A 21,986-nucleotide genomic window follows, 5' to 3' on the forward strand; every position below is an offset into this window, starting at 1 on the left:
TCCATCTTGTTTAATGTATCATTTAAAGCTTGTGTTTCCTTATTTATTTTCATTTTGGATGATCTGTCCATGGGTGAAAGTGGGGTGTTTAAGTCCCCTACTATGAATGTGTTACTGTCGATTTCCCCTTTTATGGCTGTTAGTATTTGCCTTATGTATTGAGATGCTCCTATGTTGGGTGCATAAATATTTACAATTGTTATATCTTCTTCTTGGATCGATCCCTTGATCATTATGTAGTGTCCTTTGTCTCTTTTAATAGTCCTTATTTTAAAGTCTATTTTGTCTGATATGAGAATTGCTACTCCAGCTTTCTTTTGGTTTCCATTTGCATGGAATATCTTTTTCCATCCCCTTACTTTCAGTCTGTATGTGTCTCTAGGTCTGAAGTGGGTCTCTTGTAGACAGCATATATAAGGGTCTTGTTTTTGTATCCATTCAGCCAATCTGTGTCTTTTGGTGGGAGCATTTAGTCCATTTACCTTTAAGGTAATTATCGATATGTATGTTCCTATTCCCATTTTCTAAATTGTTTTGGGTTCGTTATTATAGGTCTTTTCCTTCTCTTGTGTTTCTTGCCTAGAGAAGATCCTTTAGCATTTGTTGTAAAGCTGGTTTGGTGGTGCTGAACTCTCTCAGCTTTTGCTTGTCTGTAAAGGTTTTAATTTCTCCATCAAATCTGAATGAGATCCTTGCTGGGTAGAGTAATCTTGATTGCAGGTTTTTCTCCTTCATCACTTTCAGTATGTCCTGCCACTCCCTTCTGGCTTGTAGGGTTTCTGCTGAGAGATCAGCTGTTAACCTTATGGGGATTCCCTTATGTGTTATTTGTTGTTTTTCCCTTGCTGCTTTTAATATGCTTTCTTTGTATTTAATTTTTGACAGTTTGATTAATATGTGTCTTGGCGTATTTCTCCTTGTATTTATCCTGTATGGGACTCTCTGTGCTTCCTGGACTTGGTTAACTATTTCCTTTCCCATATTAGGGAAGTTTTCAACTATAATCTCTTCAACTATTTTCTCAGTCCCTTTCTTTTTCTCTTCTTCTTCTGGAACCCCTATAATTCGAATGTTGGTGCGTTTAATGTTGTCCCAGAGGTCTCTGAGACTGTCCTCAGTTCTTTTCATTCTTTTTTCTTTATTCTGCTCTGCAGTAGTTATTTCCACTATTTTATCTTGCAGGTCACTTATCCGTTCTTCTGCCTCAGTTATTCTGCTATTGATCCCATCTAGAGTACTTTTAATTTCATTTATTGTGTTGTTCATCGTTGCTTGTTTCATCTTTATTTCTTCTAGGTCCTTGTTAACTGTTTCTTGCATTTTGTCCATTCTATTTCCAAAATTTCGGATCATCCTTACTATCATTCTGAATTCTTTTTCAGGTAGACTGCCTCTTTCCTCTTCATTTGTTAGATCTGGTGCATTTTTATCTTGCTCCTTTATCTGCTGTGTGTTTTTCTGTCTTCTCATTTTGGTTATCTTACTGTGTTTGGGGTCTCCTCTTTGCAGACTGCAGGTTCGTAGTTCCCGCTGTTTTTGATGTCTGTCTCCAGTGGCTAAGGTTGGTTCAGTGGGTTGTGTAGGCTTCCTGGTGGAGGGGACTAGTGCCTGTGTTGTGGTGGATGAGGCTGGATCTTGTCTCTAGTGGGCAGGTTCACGTCTGGTGGTGTGTTTTGGGGTGTCTCTTATTATGATTTTAGGCAGCCTCTCTGCTAATGGGTGGGGTTGTGTTTCTGTTTTGCTAGTTGTTTGGCATAGGTTATCCAGCACTGTGGCTTGCTGTCCTTGAGTGAAGCTGGGTGCTGGTGTTAAGATGGAGGTCTCTGGGAGATTTTCGCTGTTTGATATTATGTGGAGCTGGGAGGTCTCTTGTTGACCAGTGTCCTGAAGTTGGGTCTCCTACCTCAGAGGCAGAGCCCTGACTCCTGGCTGGAGCACCAAGAGCGTTTCATCCACACGGCTCAGAATAAAAGGGAGGAAAAGTAGAGAGAATTAGTAGAAGTATGAGGAAAGAAAGAAGGAAAGGAGGGAAGGAAGGAAGGAAGAAAGAAAGAAAGAAGCAAAGACGGAAAGAAGGCAAGAAGGAAAGAAAGGAGGGAGGGAGGGAGGGAGGAAGGAAGGAGGGAAAGAAGGAAAAAAGAAAAAGAAGATACAGTAAAAATAAAATAAAGTATAATAAAGTTATTGAATTAAAAAATTCTTATTTAGAAAAAAAAAAAGGGACGGATAGAACCTTAGGACAAATGTTGGAAGCAAAGCTATACAGACAAAATCTTACACAGAAGCATACACATACACCGTCACTAAAAGAGGTAAAGGGGGAAAAATCATAAATCTTGCTCTCAGAGACCACCTCCTCAATTTGGGATGATTCGTTGTCTAAAGGAGGGAAGGAAGGAAGGAAAGAAAGAAAGAACGAAGGTAAAGTATAATAACGTTATTAAAATTAAAATTAATTATTAAGAAAAAATTAAAAAAAAAAACATGGACGGATAGAACCCTAGGACAGATGGTGGAAGCAAGACTATACAGACAAGATCTCACACAGAAGCATACACATACACATTCACAAAAAGAGGAAAGGGGAAAAAATCATAGATCTTGCTCCTAAAGTCCACTTCCTTAATTTGGGATGATTGGTTGTCTATTCAGGTATTCCACAGATGCAGGGTATATCAAGTTGATTGTGGAGCTTTAATCCGCTGCTTCTGAGGCTGCTGGGAGAGATTTCCCTTTCTCTTCTTTGTTCTCACAGCTCACAGGGACTCAGCTTTGGATTTGGCTCCGCCTCTGCGTGTAGGTCGCTGGAGGGCGTCTGTTTTTTGCTCAGACAGGACGGTAACGGTTAAAGGAGCCGCTGATTCGGGGGCTTTGGCGCACTCAGGCCGGCGGGGAGGGAGCGGCACGGAGTGCGGGGCGGGCCTGCGGCGGCAAAGGCCGGCGTGACGTTGCACCAGCCTGAGGCGCACTGTGCGTTCTCCCGGGGAAGTTGTCCCTGGATCCCGGGAACCTGGCAGTGGCGGGCTGCACAGGCTCCACGGAAGAGGGGTGTGGAGAGTGACCTGTGCTCGCACACAGGCCCCTTGGTGGCGGCAGCAGCAGCCTTAGCGTCTCCCGCCCGTCTCTGGGGTCCGCGCTTTTAGCCGCGGCTCGCGCCCGTCTCTGGAGCTCCTTTAAGCAGCGTTCTTAAACCCCTCTCCTCACGCACCAGGAAACAAAGAGGGAAGAAAAAGGCTCTTGCCTCTTCGGCAGGTGCAGACTTTTCCCCGGACTCCCTCCCGGCTAGCCGTGGCGCACTAACCCCTTCAGGCTATGTTCAAGCCGCCAACCCCAGTCCTCTCCCTGCGCTCCGTCTGAAACCGAAACCCGAGCCTCAGAGCCTCAGCTCGCAGCCCCGCCCGCCCCGGTGGGTGAGCAGACAAGCCCCTCAGGCTGGTGAGTGCCGGTTGGCACCGAACCTCTGTGCGGGAATCTCCCCGCTTTGCCCTCCGCACCCCTGTGGCTGCGCTCTCCTCCGCGGCTCCGAAGCTTCCCCCTCCGCCTCCCGCAGTGTCCGCCCGCGAAGGGGCTTCCTAGTGTGTGGAAACTTTTCCTCCTTCACAGCTCCCTCCCACTGGTGCAGGTGCCGTCCCTATTCTTTTGTCTCTGTTTTTTCTTTTTTTTTCTTTTGCCTTACCCAGGTACGTGGGGAGTTTCTTGCCTTTTGGGAGGTCTGAGGTCTTCTGCCAGCCTTCAGTAGGTGTTCTGTAGGAGTTGTTCCACGTGTAGATGTATTTCTGATGTATCTGTGGGGAGGAAGGTGATCTCCGCGTCTTATTCTTCTGCCATCTTTAAGGTCCCCCCGGGTTTGTTTTTGTAGGTCCTTTTCCTCTCTTGTGTTTCCCACTCAGAGAAGTTCCTTTAGCATTTGTTGTAGAGCTGGTTTGGTAGTGCTGAATTCTCTTTGCTTTTGCTTGTCTGTAAAGCTTTTGATTTCTCCATTGAATCTGAATGAGATCCTTGCCGGGTAGAGTAATCTTGGTTGTAGGTTCTTCCCTTTCATCACTTTAAGTGTATCATGCCACTCCCTTCTGGCTTGTAGAGTTTCTGCTGAGAAATCAGCTGTTAACCTTATGGGAGTTCCCTTGTATGTTTGTCGTTTTCCCCTTGCTGCTTTTAAAAATTTTTCTTTGTCTTTAATTTTTGCCAATTTGATTACTATGTGTCTCAGCATGTTTCTCCTTGGGTTTATCCTGTATGGGACTCGCTGCACTTCCTGGACTTGGGTGGCTATTTCCTTTCCCATGTTAGCGAAGTTTTCGACTATAATCTCTTCAAATATTTTCTGGGGTCCTTTCTCTCTTCTCCTTCTGGGACCCCTATAATGTGAATGTTGTTGCGTTTAATGTTGTCCCAGAGGTCTCTTAGGCTGTCTTCATTTCTTTTCATTCTTTTTTCTTTATTCTGTTCTGCAGCAGTGAGTTCCACCATTCTGTCTTCTAGGTCACTTATCTGTTCTTCTGCCTCAGTTATTCTGCTATTGATTCCTTCTAGTGTAGTTTTCATTTCGGTTATTGTATTGTTCATCTCTGTTTGTTTGTTCTTTAATTCTTCTAGGTCTTTGTTAAACATTTCTTGCATCTTCTTGATCTTTGCCTCCATTCTTTTTCTGAGGTCCTGGATCATCTTCACTATCATTATTCTGAATTCTTTTTCTGAAAGGTTGCCTATCTCCACTTCATGTAGTTGTTTTTCTGTGGTTTTATCTTGTTCCTTCATCTGGTACATAGCCCTCTGCCTTTTCATCTTGTCTATCTTTCTGTGAATGTGGTTTTTGTTCCACAGGCTGCAGGATTGTAGTTCTTCTTGCTTCTGCTGTGTGCCCTCTGGTGCAAAAGGTTGGAACTTTAATGTTATCCCCCCACCATGGGGTAAGGGAGAGCGGCTGGAGGTTGAATCAATCACCATTTGTCAGTGATTTAATCAATCATGTCACTGTAATGAAACTTCCATAAAAACCCAAAAAGGATGGGGTTTGGAGAGTTTCTGGGTTGATGAACATGTAGAGAGACTAGAGAAATCAGAAAAGGCATGGAACCTCCACACCCTTACCCCATATCTTGGCCTATGCACCTCATATATCTGCACCTCATATATCTGCACCTCATATGTCTGATATATCTCATATATCTATTTCTGAGTTATATCCATTTGTAATAAAACAGTGATCCAATAAGGAAAATGTTTCTCTGAGTTTTGGGAGCCACTCTAGCATATTCATCAGAACCAAGGAGGGGGGTTTTGGAATGTCCAATCTATAGCCAGTGGTTCAAGATGGAGGTGATAACCTGGACTTGGGACTTGAGGTGAAAACCTGAACAGGGAGGGACTCTGGTAGGATGTGGCCCTTAGCCTGTGGGATCTGTTACTGTCTTTGGGAAGACAGTGTCAGAATTGTGTTGAGTTGTGGGACACCCAGCTGGTGTCTGAGCCTTGCTTGGTGATGTGGAAGAACCTCCACCATATGTTGTAATTGGTGATCAGAGCAGTTCACTCTCCTTTGCTTAACTCAGTACCAGGCATTGTATACGTGCTGGATATATGTATTTAATATGTAATAATAATGCTTATATATTTTATCCGAAATCACTTGTTTAGTAGATAATTTATTTAAGTACTTTACACATTTGGAAAGGAATTACTGTTCAGTAAGTATTTATGTTTGAATTGCATCCCAGCACACAATTTCTACAGATATCTATCTATCAGTCATCTATCTCTGTTGGTCTATTTATTTTCCAAATATATAAAACTATTGATAGCAACGAAAAAGCAGAAAAAGGAATCAAATATATTGTTTGCTAGCTTTGAAATAGTTGTATGCGCAGGGTTCTACCAGTGTATTTCAAAGATGAGGAAAATATTACCTCTGGATCCATGGGTGGATACTTTCGACCTTTGCTTTTTCCAAGGCATTTGGTCTTTCCTCCTTCCAGTAGTTGACACCAAAAGCCCTTTTGGGGATCAAAACTACAAAAGATCAAATATATAAATGATAATAAAAATATAATGATTATGAGTTATACACAGATTTCTTTGACATCATTAAGTGGTATATAGTAAGGTGACTGAATGTAATGAAAATATACTTTTTTTTAACATCTTTATTGGAGTATAATTGCTTTACAATGGTGTGTTAGTTTCTGCTTTATAACAAAGTGAATCAGCTATACATATACATATATTCCCATATCTCCTCCCTCTTACATCTACCTCCCTCCTACTCTCCCAAACCCACCCCTGATCTCCCTGTGCTATGTGGCTGCTTCCTACTAGCTATCTATCTATCTTACATTTGGTAGTGTATATATGTCCATGCCACTCTCTCACTTTGTCCCAGCTTACCATTCCCCTGCCCCATGTCCTCAAGTCCGTTCTCTAGTAGGTCTGCATCTTTATTCCCGTCTTACCCCTAGGTTCTTTATGACCACTTTTTTTTTTCTTTTCAGATTCCATATATATGTATTAGCATATGGTATTTGTTTTTCTCTTTCTGACCTACTTCACTCTGTATGACAGACTCTAGGTCCATCCACCTCACTACAAATAACTCAATTTCATTTCTTTTTATGGCTGAGTAATATTCCATTGTATATATGTGCCACATCTTCTTTATCCATTCATCTGTTGATGGACACTTACTTTGCTTCCATGTATATAAACCTGAATTAAAGCTTCTAAGAAAACTGCTATCTTTTTTTAACAGTTCAATATGTTTATACTTTTCAAGGAGGAAATTAAAAGGGTAAAGATATAATTCACTATATTTTTCCAGAGAACTTGAGACACAGATTATACAAATGGTGAATGTAAGATTAGACAAATCTTCATTTCTTTTGTTGAAGGCAGATGATCCTATTGGTTAATTCAGACCTGATACTCTTAAAGAAAATTCTAATGTTGTTTTGCTCCCATGGCTGCAAAAAGTTACAAAAGAATGTGTGGCCTAATTATTTGGTTTAAACTCAGATATATAAGAATTTTTGTTTAGGACTAACAAGGTAGGAAAAATGAAAGAATAAACCAAATAGGAAGGGAAGTTTTAAATTTACTGCTATGGGACTTGCTGCATGCATAAAACATCGAAAAGGTTTGCATTTTTGTTGCTCAGCAGATGTTTTAGAAAGATGGAGCATAATTGAGTAGGACGTAAAGTTAATTAGTTGCAGAATATTTTGTTGCCCTGGGCCCATTCCTATAATACCGGTGCACCTGCAATTTGCTTCTGCACATATGTGAACTCATTTAGGGGGAGAGGGAATTTTTCTTTACAGTTTCCTGCCCAATCTATTATTAGAGACCTGATCCTTGCAGTCCAGGTTGTCCTAGTACTTGTTATCAATTAAAATTAAATACATCACTGGTTAAATGGATAAAAGGAAGACAGACTCATTTCCAACCTGGACTTTTCAATCTGCTCCTTGCCTATCATAGGACTTCCTCTACTTTTCATTAATTTCCCAGGAGGAAAAACAATTCTGCATGCTGTGCAAAATGAGATGGGGAAGGCAGCATGACAGTGCCCCTAAACAGCATTTTCTGCCTCAGGATGAGAATATTTAACTGCATTAAGGTAAAATACAGCTCTGGCAACCAAGCCAAGATATTTATACACACTAAGAGTATCTCCTTTGCTCTCCGGTGTACAGAGGTCTCAGGACGGGCTGCTGTCTCTCCTTGCTCTCCAAACAGCTGTTGTGAGGCAGAGCTTAATACAACCTGAGGAAGGAGAGCCATCCAGAATATTGAAAGTCATTCTTTTAGATAGGGTTGCCATACCCTTGAATCCACATTACTTTGCTGCCTTGGTTTCATTTACTGCATTGACAATGTTATAGACCCGAAGTCTAACAATGGGCATTTATTCTTGCTAAGTTATATCAATTCCTTGTTTTATGGTTTGGTTTCAGTAGGCATGAAATTGTGAAATTAAGATGCAAAGCCTTTCTCAAATAACTGTGAGACAACTTTGAGGAGATGAATTTGTTGCCTTACAAGTTCTTTTATTACACTGAACATCACTATAGAGAAGGCCTTGAACCACATTCCCTCGATATACCACCCCCTCTCAGAACACAAAGCCACCACACTGTGAGAAAGTCACACAGAGGTCTTGTCCCTTTGAGCTCAGCTTCGAGCTATCCCAGTCCAAGAGCCAAAGGTGTGAGTAAAGAAGCTTCCAGAAGACTCCAGTCTCCAGCCATTCAAGTCATACCTAGATATTCATGTCTTCCCAAATATGGGCCCAAGTATATATTTTGAGCAGAGACAAGCTGTCCTGGCTGTGTCCTGTCTAAATTCCCAGCCCACAGGCTCCATGAGCATAATAAAATGGCTACGGTTACATGCCGGTAGGTTCTGGGCGGTCAGCTGTGCAATAATAACTACAACATTACACATGATTATATTTGGTTATACACAATTTAAAAAATACAGAGTAAAACATGAATGTATCCCTTTCCCAATTCTGCCCAAAACACTACTCACTTTCACAGAGCTAAAGGAGGCCATCAATATTTTATTTCTAACCTGTAAATTACTTGGGGAAAGAGATCATCTTTTCCACCTTTGTAACCTCAATTCCTAGACGCTTTCTGCATAGAGCAGGCATGTAGAAAGTTTACTTAAACAAATTTATACTGGGAAAAAGCTCACAAAAAGGGGAATTTGTGATACATAAAATGCCTATAAGGTAAAGTGTTCCTGGTATTCAAAAGGGAGACACTACATGAATAATGAGGACATTCCTTTGACTGCTTTTGAGTAGCATAATGATGTATAAATTCATACCTAGTATTAATGATGCTATATACACACCTACCAGTGATAATTTATGATGGCAAATAATGGAAATGAAATCAACCATGAGAATAGACTCACGTTAGTGCTTCAGAGTAATTATAATGAGGTGTAACTCCCAGAAACTTCTGGACTTCGTCCATCACAGTAACTGGGTCAGATCTCAGCTGCTGTCCATCAATAATTAGCAACTGTAGAGTCAAAAATAGTCACTTTATGAAGAACAAAATTAAATTAAATAGACCAAGCTGCCTCCCTTGACCTGGTATGATGTTAATCAATTAGATCAGTGTGAAAAGGAAGAAAATATGCACTACTTAGCATACATGTTAATGTTTACTATTCTTGTGTCCTTCCAAATAAACAGCAAATTTTGCCAAAGGCATTTTTTATAACCCTTAACTAACTTGATTGTAAATCATAAACACTGACACTCTCGATTTAGTAGTTCAGTAGAAACGCGATTTTCCATCTGCTCTGTAATACAGATAATTATCCAACCTATGAAATTCCATGAGTTAACCTTGGAGCCAAGGGCTTGGAAATATAATGGGCACACAGATGAAAATTACCCATCTATTCTCCTTGCAAACCACAACAGAGAACTCAGGTTTTAGTTATGACCTGACTGGAATGAAGAAGATAAAGGATGTGGACGCTTTCCGCAAATCCTTATTTCCTGTTCTATCCCAAGTTCCTGGAGCTGTTACAACACTTTGCATTTTGACAGTCTAATCCATAACCTCCTTCTTTCCTTATAAGATTCCCACAGGACAGATGACACATGGGTATCTGCACATGGTGTTCCATAAAGGTTCTAACTGGCTGCTCCTCTACTGGTTATTGCCTGTGAAGCACCTGATGCCTCCTGTGTGAGGCCCTACCACTTTGAGACCAGCTACTATCCAAAAGAAGATCCCCAGAATGTGTTTCACAGCCACTTAACATTGTAGTACTACCATTGACATTAAAAATGTAAAAATCCACATTTCTTCCTTAGGTATGGTCATCTCTGATAATAAATTGCTATCTGTGGCAATGTTAATTTATATTTTCTGTTTGTCAGTGCAACACTATGAGGATATAATAAACAGAAGAAATTCAGTTCAGGACATTACCTGAGAAGTAGCAAAGTAAGTTAGCCATCTTTCTATGTGGACTGCATACCATCCAGGTAATAGGCATCTTCTCTGCAAAGTTTTCAGGTCAGATGGGGCCCAATGTGCTGTTGTGATAACTTCATAGAAATTAAACCTCAGGGCAGCTGGATCTTCATGTGATCTTTGGTGCTTTAATAAGAAAGTCAATTGTAAAATTAATTTTCTTTATGCCTGCATAGGTATGTGTGCATGTATGTGTTTGATGTGTGGATATATGTGTGTGTCATGTGTCTTTTATTCCAAAAAGAGTAATTAAAAATAATTAATTGATTTTAGAATGAAAAATAAGGTGAAAAGTGCACACTATATTGAAGGCTAGGCATTGGCATATTGTTTATATAGAGTATAAGCCTTCCATATATATCAAGTAGCATTCAGATAAGCCTGTGGTTGTCTTCATGTCTAAAACGTTTAGGTGTAAGACAAGAGACAGAGTACAAGGATTTTCTCCATGGGTCTGATTATAAGTGAAAAGATGTCAGGGACCAGACAGATCAAGCCTGATGAAAAGAGATTTTGATTGGCAGGAGTAGGCTTACATATTACTGTGCTCTTGTTTCATTACAGCCACTCCTGAGGGTTCCGACAATTCCCCAATATCCCTATGTGGCAGGTGCTATGGGTACAGAGAAGGCAGATGTTTATTCATGCTTGTTCAGGTGTCATATTTATGTTGATGTTGCCCAAGGCACTTTGCTTTTACCCTCCCAAGGGTTTCCACCTAACTCTGCTAATTCCTAAATACGAATTCACTACTGCTTTTCAGTACCAAATTCTCTGAATCTTTCACATCCTACCATCATTGGTCAAGCTCAAGAGCCCCACACAAATCAATACAATTTTATAAGCATTTATTAAGATCCTTCCCAGAACAATAACCTGCAATAGATTCTAGAGATAAAAAGCTATAGGTAAGACAAAATTGCTGTCTTCAAAGAAATCAAAATCTGGTATGGAAAACAACAGATTAACAGATTGTGATAAAGTCATATATTTGACTAGAGATATAAGTTATTTGCTGTGATAGCCAGACCAATAAGTGATTAGTTCTGAATGAAAGATGAAGGGATCTTTTTTAATGGTTGATGCTTTTGAGCTAAAGTGTAGTGAGAAAGATTTTAATAAGCAGAAAAAAATAAATGTGGAAACTAAGAGAACTTTAAAGTAAATTTGAGTGAGGATGTATGAGGTGTGTGGGAATGGATGAATTGATTTTGCAAGATATCTAAAAGTGAACTTAAAGAAAATTTACTACAGGATAAGGATGGAAGTATATTAGAGCCTGATAGAATTATGTAATAGCAGCCCTTATATATGTTAGAAATAAAAATTGCTAAGAAAGTAAAGATGATTAAGTGGTAAATGGTTAAAGTGTAACTAGTGAGTGGTAGGTTGGTAGAAATAATAATACTTTTGAAGCCCTCTCATAATTGCATACTTATTGACCTTATTTGTAAATGCATTATGCTACATACATAGAGACTACATAGTACATTTAATTAATACAAGGTGTAGAAACAGGGTAACTTGAGTGAAGAAATATAAACATACTATGTGTACGTTAATACAGTAATGCAAACATTTCTACTTTGCACAGTGATAATATGGAATTGTACTTAATCTGCTCTATATTGACTTATACCAGTTTAGCACCAACTTTTTTTTTATATTTATGCAACTAAAAAGATTAGCGTAAAAATATGACCAGAAGTCACACAGAATTGGAAAAAATAGCACTATAGGTCCTCTGTAAGGCCCATTATAAAAATGTGGGGTAGAAATTGTAGTGGCAGGTGACATTTGTAGGACTTTCTGAATTATACCTGCTGAGCTTCAAATTTATGGTACTTACTGAATAGACAGGACTGGGTAATAATGCAACGTAAGTAATAGGTTGCATTATTTTGAAATGTACAGCAGGATGGGGACCCTACTCTTAGCAATATAGCAATAAAAAGTATTATCAGAAAAAATTATTCATTTCAAATGTGTATGTTCAAAGAATTTACTTGAAGAAGCAGGCATAGATTCTCTCTTTTTTAAAAAAAAATAGTTGAATCCATGTGGAAAAAAAAAGAGATTCATATAAGCTGCTCTAAGTAGTGACCATTTTTTCTGCCAGGAAAATGTGCAACATTTTTCTCCAAGTGTTCACGTTCAAAATGTTTCATTAAGGCTTAATAACTCAATATTTTTGGCATGATTGAAAAAAATGAGTTTATCTTGCTTTGCAATATGAATTTTGTTATAGTGAGAAAGACACATTTTTGTATATTAGGGAGTCATTGACTCATGGATTCTAACAATAATTTCTGCATTTTGCTCCCAAAACAAGTGTTCCACTTGAATTCCTAACCACTGGCAATCTCAGTTTGCAGTATCACGTTTTCCTGTCCATCATTATTTGTTCTTAGCGATATATGTTTATTGAAGAAATTTTGAAAAGTCAAGAAAAAGAATAAAGGAAAAAGAAAAATTACTTGTTATTTTACAATGCTATTAAATTTTTTCTTTTAATCTATTTTGACATTAATTTATGTATGCACTCATATCATTGGGATTTTAGTACATATAGATTATTACCACCTTAAATTCAAGGTCATCAGCTTTAATTAGGCTTTCATTGCAATGGGCAATTTTACATTTCTCTGGTCAACTTTACCTCACCCCTGTAGCAAGATTTCATACCCCCTTTTTTCTCTCCTCAAACTACTGCCTCCCAAATTTTCCCCCTCTTTTCATTAGATTAACTTGTTCTCAACTTTTTAAAGGAAAAAGAGACCATCATAGTCACTTTAATTTCTCTATCCCAGACCTTCAAATTTACCAGCAAGTACATTTATACCCTTTTCTATCCCTTAAGTTTCAATGCAGGGGTTCTTAATAACTCCCGCTGATAGAATTCAGAGGATCTATGAACTTGAATCTTCAAAAAAACGTCTCTTTATTTTTAGTAACTTCTAAATAAAATTTGGTATGTACTGTACTTGTGATCTTACCACCAATAAAAATCAGTTCTTTTTTATCACATTACAGGTCTTTCAGATATATCAAATGTTTATACTCACCGCTATTTCAAAATTACAGTAGTATTAGCCCCATCATTAGATGTTTCCATTTAATGATTTAGTAAATATTTGTTACTGATTTTAAATTACTTTTAATTTAAAATCAGTAAATTTAAATTTGTTTTTAAACAAATTTGATTTTAAATTTGTTACTGATTTTAATTACTTTTCTAAATAGTTGTTTCCTTTGTAATACTATGTATTTTAATGCTTTAAAAATATATTTCTGAAATGGGGAACATGGACTCCACCCTACTGCCGGAAGGGTCCCAGCACAAGAAAAGTGAAGAACTCTGGAAATGGAGTGCTTCCCTCCCATCTAAGCTATTTCCTGTAGCCACCCTTCCAGATCTCTCAGGATCCTCCCAGGGCTGATTCCCCATTTTCCCTTGGGGGACCTTTAACATCCTTCTTCCTTTGAAAACTTTTCATTATTATTCAAATCACCACCACTATAAACACATCTTCCTTGATCCGCTGTGTCTTGTTTGCTAAAAGTTTCACTTCCCTCCATGTCTTTCAACTGAATGAAAACGGTTTAGCCCTTATTTTGCCTAATTGTCTAATTTCTTAGCAGCTGTTTGACATTGCTGTAACCTCCTTCATTTGGTAGTACTCCTTTCTTGGTATCTGCTGGAACTTTTTATTACTCCTCTGGCTGTTTTCTGTCTGGCTGCTTCATTCTGTTCTCTACTTTTCTTCTCTGAACCTTCTCCTTAGGCGATTTCACCATTTCTGTGGCTTTTTGCCTCTGATTCACAAATTTCTGTCTCCTGCTCAGACCCTTCCCCACAGTGCCAGCCACCTTTATTGCTGCTTTTGGTGTGACAGTGATGCCATAACCTCATGATTTCCATCTGTGTCACATCTTTAGCCTCCCCCCACCCCTGCACAACACCTGTATCCTTCTTCAGTGCTTCTTTTTCACGGGAATATATGGTTATCATCCAGTTGCCCAGACTGGAAATTTGATTTATCTTTGACACTGTTTTCTCTCCAGGCTCTGTTGATTTTAATCCCTATCTCTTGACACTTTATCCTTCATTCCATTTCTACTTACTATCTTTGTCCTTGCTACTGCCATTTCACAGCAGGACTATTGCAATAGCCTCTACTTGACTTCTCTGAGTGGTTACTTCTTCCACTCCAATCCATTCTTCAAATAGCAGATAGTATCATGTTTTCTAAAAGGAATTCTGGTAGTTACACACTGGTTTAACATTTTAAAAAGGCTTTCGATGGCTCAAGGAATGGTGGCCACTTGGTTCTCCCACTTGGCTTCTAGCCCCCATCTGCCTCTCAGACTCATCTCCCACAGGTCTCCACCTCGGGTTTTGCTCTCTAACCACATGAACCCTTTCTTTTAGTTCTTTAGCTGTGCTGTGGTTCTTTGCACCCAGGGGACTACACATACTTTCCCTCTGCCCCACTCTCCCTCTACCCTCACTCAGTTAAACCTACTCGTCTATCAGTTTTAAGTCTAAAGTTGACTTCTCTAGAGAGTGCTCTCATAGCACGTTCCATACTTCCTCACAGAGCATTCAAAATTTCTAATTATATACCTTTTTGCTTATTTGATTAATATCTATCCACACATTAGAATGAACACTATGTTTTAATTATCATTCTATGGATTAAAACCATCATGAAATGCTGAAGAATACTGCATTTCGGTGTGACACAATTCTATATTGTTGGATATTTACTTTTCCTTTTGTTATTATGATTAGTACCTCGATGAATAAAAAAGGGATACATATTTTTAATCCTTTTGAGGTTTTCTTATGATTGATTCCAGAAGAGGAATAACAGCACAAAAGTACCTTTACAAACTTTTTGATAACTGTCATCAAATTAGTTTTCAGAAAATATCTCCATATATATCCTTCTATTGGAAAGTTCTAGTACTTTTATCAACACATCCTTGTCAACAGAGAGAACAAGCATGACAATTTTTGCCAAGATGATATTTTAAAAAGTACCATTTTGATTTATATTTTGTTGATCCCTAATTTTTCATGTAAATTATTGTGCGGTTGGATTTGTGTGTGTGTATGTAAATTGTTTATCTATGCCTTTTGCTTGTCTGCTCATTTTTTTACTCAAATATTTATTTAGTTAGTTATTTTTACCAGTTTGTAGGAACTTTTTGTTTTGTTTTTACAAATTAAAGGAACTAAGCCATTTAACATGTATTGCTAAAGATTCTCTACTTAGATAGTAATTTTAATTTTGTTAATTGTGACTGACCAACATTTTACATGTTTATATGGTTCAATCTATTAATTCCTTGATGTGTGATTTTCTTCTGTTATGTTTATGCTTGAAACTCCTTGCCCAAATTGATATCAATTAGATCTTATCAATAGTTCTTATTTCTCATAATTTTTTTTGTTTGTTTAGCTCTTTTAACATTTGACTGTTCAATACATCTGGACTTTACTTTGTTAATTCACCATTGCTTACATTCAAGCTATGACCAAATGCTTTTAATGGTATTTTTCACTGCTTCATACCTGGTACCAAGAGTATGCCCTGTCTGAGGGGTCAATGAGGATGGTGATGATCTTGGCTTTGGGGACCAGAGATGCAGCTCGTTTGGGAGCTTCTTCTGAATGGAAGTAATTAGCACTCTTTTCAAATAGAAAGTCACTTGTAATGTTGGATGGAGTAGGGAAAAATTCCATATACCTGAAGGCAGAGAAAGACAATTAATTAATTTGAGGTCTAATTGATTTCCTGTCATACTATGGATAAGAAATAATTTAAATATTTGACATCCATTTATATCAATTTCTAATTATTGGTGTTATAATAGTCAAAATAGAGACTATTGTGTACACTTTGAATGTAAAAACAATCCCAGGCAGTATTGTTCTAATGGACTAGTTAGGGCAGGGGAAAGAGTGAGATGAAATAGGTAGGTTGTTAAAGAACAGAGAGAAAATCCTTTACATTTGGGTTGATGTTCTGTGCTATCGAAAACCAAAACCAGAAAAATTAGGTTTACCCTTGGCAAACAGCAAATTACACCATATTGCCTAGTAAATATTTTAAATTACTTCATATCTTAGTTAAGAATTTTTCAGACTCTGGGAGGGCTCAGGCCAAGGAGTACTTCCCAGAACTTTTGCCGCCAGTGTCCTTGTCCCCGCAGTGAGCCACAGCCACCCCTGCCTCTGCAGGAGACCCTCCAACACTAGCAGCCATGTGGCTGACAGGGTCCTAGTGCTCCGACCGAGTGTCAGGACTGAGCCACCGAGGTGGGAGAGCCGAGTTCAGGACATTGGTCCACCAGAGACCTCCCGGCCCCACGTAATATCAAACAGTGAAAACTTTCCCAGAGATCTCCATCTCAACCCTAAGACCCACCTCCACTCAATGACCAGCAAGCTCCAGAGCTGGACACTCTATGCCAAACAACTAGCAAGACAGGAACACAACCCCACCCATTAGCAGAGAAGCTGCCTAAAATCATAACAAGTACACAGACACACCAGGTGCATCTGAAAACACATCACCGGACGTGGTCCTCCCCACTAGAAAGACAAGATCCAGCCTCATCCACCAGAACACAGGCACTAGTCCCCTCCACCAGGAAGCCTACACAAACCACTGAACCAACCTTACCAACTGGGGGAAGACACCAAAAACAACAGGAACTATGAACATGCAGCCTGCAAAAAGGAGACCCCAAACACAGAAAGTTAAGCAAAATGAGGAGACAGAAAAACACACAGTAGATGAAGGAGCAAGGTAAAAACCCACCAGACCAAACAAATGAAGAGGAAATAGTATATCTGAAAAAGAATTCAGAGTAATGATAGTAAAGATATCCAAAATCTTGGAAATAGAATGGAGAAAATACAAGAAACGTTTAGAAGGAACTAGAAGAAATAAAGAGCAAACAAACAATGAAGAACAACACAATAAATGAAATTAAAAATTCTCTATAAGGAATCAATAGCAGAATAACTGAGGCAGAAGAAAGTATAAGTGACCTGGAAGATAAAATAGTTGAAATAACTACCGCAGAGAAGAATAAAGAAAAAAGAATGAAAAGAATTGAGGACAGTCTCAGAGACTTCTGGAACAACATTAAACACACCAACATTTGAATTATAGGGGTCTCAGAACAAGAAGAGGTAAAAAAAGGGACTGAGAAAATGTTTGAAAACTTCCCAAATATGGGAAAGGAAATAGTCAAGTCCAGGAAGCAGAGAGTCCCATACAGGATAAATCCAAGGAGAAACACACCAAGACACATATTAATCAAACTATCAAAAATTAAATGCAAAGAAAAAGTATTAAAAGCCACAGTGAAAAGCAACAAATAACCAAAAAAGTAATCCCCATAAGGTTAACAGCTGATCTTTCAGCAGAAACTCTGCAAGCCAGAAGGGAGTGGCAGGACATATTTAAAGTGATGAAAGGGAAAACCTACAATCAAGATTACTCTACCCAGCAAGGATCTCAATCAGACTTATGGAGAAATTAAAACCTTTACAGACAAGCAAAAGTTAAGAGAATTCAGCACCACCAAGCCAGCTTTACAACAAATGCTGAAGGAACTTCTCTAGGCAGGAAACACAAGAGAAGGAAAAGACCTACAATAACAGACCCAAAACAATTAAGAAAATGGTAATAGGTACATACATACTGATAACTACCTTAAAAGTGAATGGAATAAGTGCTCCAACCAAAAGACACAGACTGGCTAAATGGATACAAAAACAAGACCGGTATATATGCTGTCTACAGTAGACCCACTTCAGATCTAGGGACAAATACAGACAGAAAGTGAGGGGATGGAAAAAGATATTCCATGCCAACAGAAATCAAAAGAAAGCTGGAGTAGCAATTCTCATATCAGACAAAATAGATTTTAAAATAAAAACTATTACAAGAGACAAAGAAGGACACTACATAATGATCAAGAGATCAATCCAAGAAGAATATATAATAATTGTAAATATTTATGCACCCAACATAGGAGCACCTCAATACAAAAGGCAAATGCCAACAGCCATAAAAGGTGAAATCAACAGTAACACAATAAATGTAGGGGACTTTTAACACCTCACTTTCACCAATGGACAGATCATCCCAAATGAAAATAAATGAGGAAACACAAGCTTTTAAATGGTACATTAAACAAGATGGACTTAATTGATATTCATAGGACATTCCATCCCCAAACACTTTCTTCTCGAGTGCACATAGAACATTCTCCAGGATAGATCATATCTTGGGTCACAAGAAAATTGAAATCGTATCAGGTATCTTTTCCCACCACAACGTTATGAGAATAGATATCAATTACAGGAAGAAATCTGCAAAAAATACAAACACATGGAGGCTAAACAATACACTACTAAATAACCAAGAGATCACTGAAGAAATCAAAGAGGAAATCAAAAAAATACCTAGAAACAAATGACAATGAAAACACAACAACTCAAAACCTATGGGATGCAGCAAAAGCAGGTCTAAGAGGGAAGTTTATAGCAGTACAATCCATTTCGGGAAACAGGAAACATCTCAAATAAACAACCTAACCTTACATCTAAAGCAATTAGAGAAAGAAGAACAAAAAAACCCAAAGTTAGCAGAAGGAAAGAAAGCATAAATATCAGATCAGAAATAAATGAAAAAGAAATGAAGGAAATGATAGCAAAGATCAATAAAACTAAAAGCTGGTTCTTTGAGAAGATAAACAAAATTGATTAACCATTAGCCAGACTCGTCTAGAAAAAAAGTGAGAAGATTCAACTCAATAGAATTAGAAATGAAAAAGGAAAAGTAACAACTTACACTCCAGAAATACAAAGGATCATGAGAGATTACTACAAGCAACTATATACCAATAAAACGGACAACCACGAAGAAATGGACAAATTCTTAGAAAAACACAACCTTCCGAAACTGAACCAGGAAGAAATAGAAAATATAAACAGACCAATCATAAGCACTGAAATTGAAACTGTGATTAAAAATCTTCCAGCAGACAAAAGTCTAGGACCAGATGGCTTCACAGGTGAATTCTATCAAACATTTAGAGAAGAGCTAACACCTATCTTTCTCAAACTCTTCCAAAATATAGCAGAGGGAGGAACACTCCCAAACTCATTCTACAAGGCCACCATCACCCTGATACCAAAAGCAGACAAAGATGTCAGAAAAAAAGAAAACTACAGGCCAATATCACTGATGAACATAGATGCAAAACTCCTCAACAAAATACTAGCAAACAGAATCCAACAACACATTAAAAGGATCATACACCATGATCAAGTGGGATTTATCCCAGGAATGGAAGGATTCTTCAATACATGCAAAGCAATCAATGTCATAAACCATATTAACAAATTGAAGGAGAAAAACCATATGATCATCTCAATAGATGCAGAGAAAGCTTTCAAAATATTCAACACCTATTTATGATAAAAAACTCTCCAGAAAGGAGGCATTCAGGGAACTTACCTCAACATAATCAAGGCAACATATGACAAACCCACTGCCAACATCATTCTCAATGGTGAAAAACTGAAACCATTTCCATTAAGATCAGGAACAAGACAAGGTTGCCCACTCTCACCACTATTATGCAACATAGTTTTGGAAATTGTAGCCACAGCAATCAGAGATGAAAAAGAAATAAAAGGAACCCAAATCAGAAAAGAAGAAGTAAAACTGTCACTGTTTGAAGATGACATGATACTATGTATATAGAATCCTAAAGATGCTATCAGAAAACTACTAGAGCTAATCAATGAATTTGGTAAAGTAGCAGGATACAAAATTAATGCACAGAAATCTCTGGCATTCCTATACACTAATGATGAAAAATCTGAAAGAGAAATTAAGGAAACACTCTCATTTACCATTGCAACAAATAGAATAAAATACCTAGGAATAAACCTACCTAAGGAAAAAGCACCTGTAAGCAGCAGACTGTAAGACACTGATGAAAGAAATTAAAGATGATACAAACAGATGGAGAAATATACCATGTTCTTTGATTGGAAGAATCAACATTGTGAAAATGAGTCTACTACCCAAAGCAATCTACAGATTCAATGCAATCCCTATCAAACTACCAATGGCATCCTTCACAGAATTAGAACAAAAAATTTCATAATTTGTATGGAAACACAAAAGATCCCGAAAGCCAAAGCAATCTTGAGAAAGAAAAACAGAGTTGGAGTAATCAGGCTCCCTGACTTCAAACTATACCACAAAGATACAGTAATCAAGACAGTATGGTACTGGCACAAAAACCAAAATATAGATCAATGGAACAGGATAGGAAGCCCTGAGATAAACCCACGCACATATGGTCACCTTATTTCTAATAAAGGAGGCAAGAATATACAACAGAGAAAAGACAGCCTCTTCAATACGTGGTGCTGGGAAAACCGGACAGCTACGTGTAAAAGAATGAAATTAGAACACTCCCTAACACCATACACAAAAATAAACTCAAAATGGATTGAAGACCTAAATGTAAGGCCAGAAACTATAAAACTCTTAGAGGAAAACATAGGCAGAACACTCTATGACATAAATCACAGCAAGATCCTTTTTGACCCACCTCCTAGAGGAACAGAAATAAAAACAAAAATAAACAAATGGGACCTAGTGAAACTTAAAAGCTTTTTCAGAGCAAAGGAAATCATAAACAAGATGAAAAGACAACCCTCAGAATGGGAGAAAACATTTGCAAACAAAGCAACTGACAAAGGATTAATCTCCAAAATATACAAGCAGGTCATGCAGCTCAGTATCAAAAAAAAAAAACAACCCAGTCCATAAATGGGCAGACGACCTAAACAGACATTTCTCCAAAGAAGATATACATATTGCCAACAAACACATGAAAGGATGCTCAACATCACTAATCATTAGAGAAATGCAAATCAAAATTACAATGAGGGGCTTCCCTGGTGGCGCGGTGGTTGAAAGTCTGCCTGCCGATGCAGGGGACACGGGTTCGTGCCCTGGTCCAGGAAGATCCCACATGCCACGGAGTGGCTGGGCCCGTGAGCCATGGCCGCTGAGCCTGCACGTCCGGAGCCTGTGCCCCGCAACGGGAGAGGCCACAACAGTGAGAGGCCCGCATACCGCAAAAAAAAAAAAAAAAAAAAAAGTTACATGCACCCCAACGTCCATAGCATGTTATTTACAATTGCCGAGATATGGAAGCAACCTATATGTCCATCAACAGATGAATGGATAAAGAAGATGTGGTATGAGTATGCAATGTAATACTATTTAGCTGTAAAAAAGAACAAAGGTTTGCCATTTGCAGCAACATAGATGGACCTGGAGGGCATTATGCTAAGTGAAATAAGTCAGAAAATGACAAATACTGTATGATACACCTACATGTGGAATCTAAAAAATACAACAAAGTAATGAATATAACAAAAAAGAAGCAGACTTACAGATATGGAGAAGAAACTAGTGGTTACTAGTGGCAGGGGGAGAGAGGCAATATAGGGGTGGGAAAGTGGGAGGTACAAACTATTGTGTGTAAGATAGGCTCAAGGATGTATTGTACAACACAGAGAATATAGTCAATATTTCGTAATAACCATAAAAGGAAAGCAACCTTTAAAAATTGTATAATTTTTTTAATAGGGAAACTATACAAAATAAATTATTTCTAACTTGAAAAAAAACCCAGAATTTTTCAAGTACCTCACAGGATAGACTGCTAAACTATTTACACCTTTGTGGAAAATTTGTATAACAGTTTCCTTTCACAGTTGGTCTCTCAAAATATATTCTTCCCTGTGTCATCCATACTAGATGTAATTAAGGAATTATTCTTATCTTGATTTGTATATATTAAACTTTTATGATATGTTTAAAATTCCTGAGAATAAAATGTGTTCTCTCAAAAAAAAATAGCAAA

At 38.2% G+C, this 21,986-nt stretch overlaps 1 protein-coding gene across 2 annotated transcripts in view; it reads right to left on the bottom strand.

Moving 5' to 3' along the window:
- Positions 1–21,986, bottom strand: part of LOC132425574 (bifunctional heparan sulfate N-deacetylase/N-sulfotransferase 4) — a 244,608-nt gene that overhangs the window by 9,541 nt on the left and 213,081 nt on the right. The window contains exons 9-12 of one of the 2 annotated variants that reach the window (XM_060011842.1): positions 15,583–15,757; positions 9,957–10,127; positions 8,920–9,029; positions 5,907–6,009 (exon numbers count right to left, since the gene is read on the bottom strand). In XM_060011842.1, coding sequence (XP_059867825.1) covers positions 5,907–6,009; positions 8,920–9,029; positions 9,957–10,127; positions 15,583–15,757 — 559 coding nt within the window. The remainder of the gene's footprint in view (positions 1–5,906; positions 6,010–8,919; positions 9,030–9,956; positions 10,128–15,582; positions 15,758–21,986) is intronic. The other variant, XM_060011843.1, reaches the window with a different exon arrangement.

This window comes from Delphinus delphis, chromosome 5 (assembly GCF_949987515.2).
Source record: "Delphinus delphis chromosome 5, mDelDel1.2, whole genome shotgun sequence".
Lineage (NCBI taxonomy): Eukaryota > Metazoa > Chordata > Mammalia > Artiodactyla > Delphinidae > Delphinus > Delphinus delphis.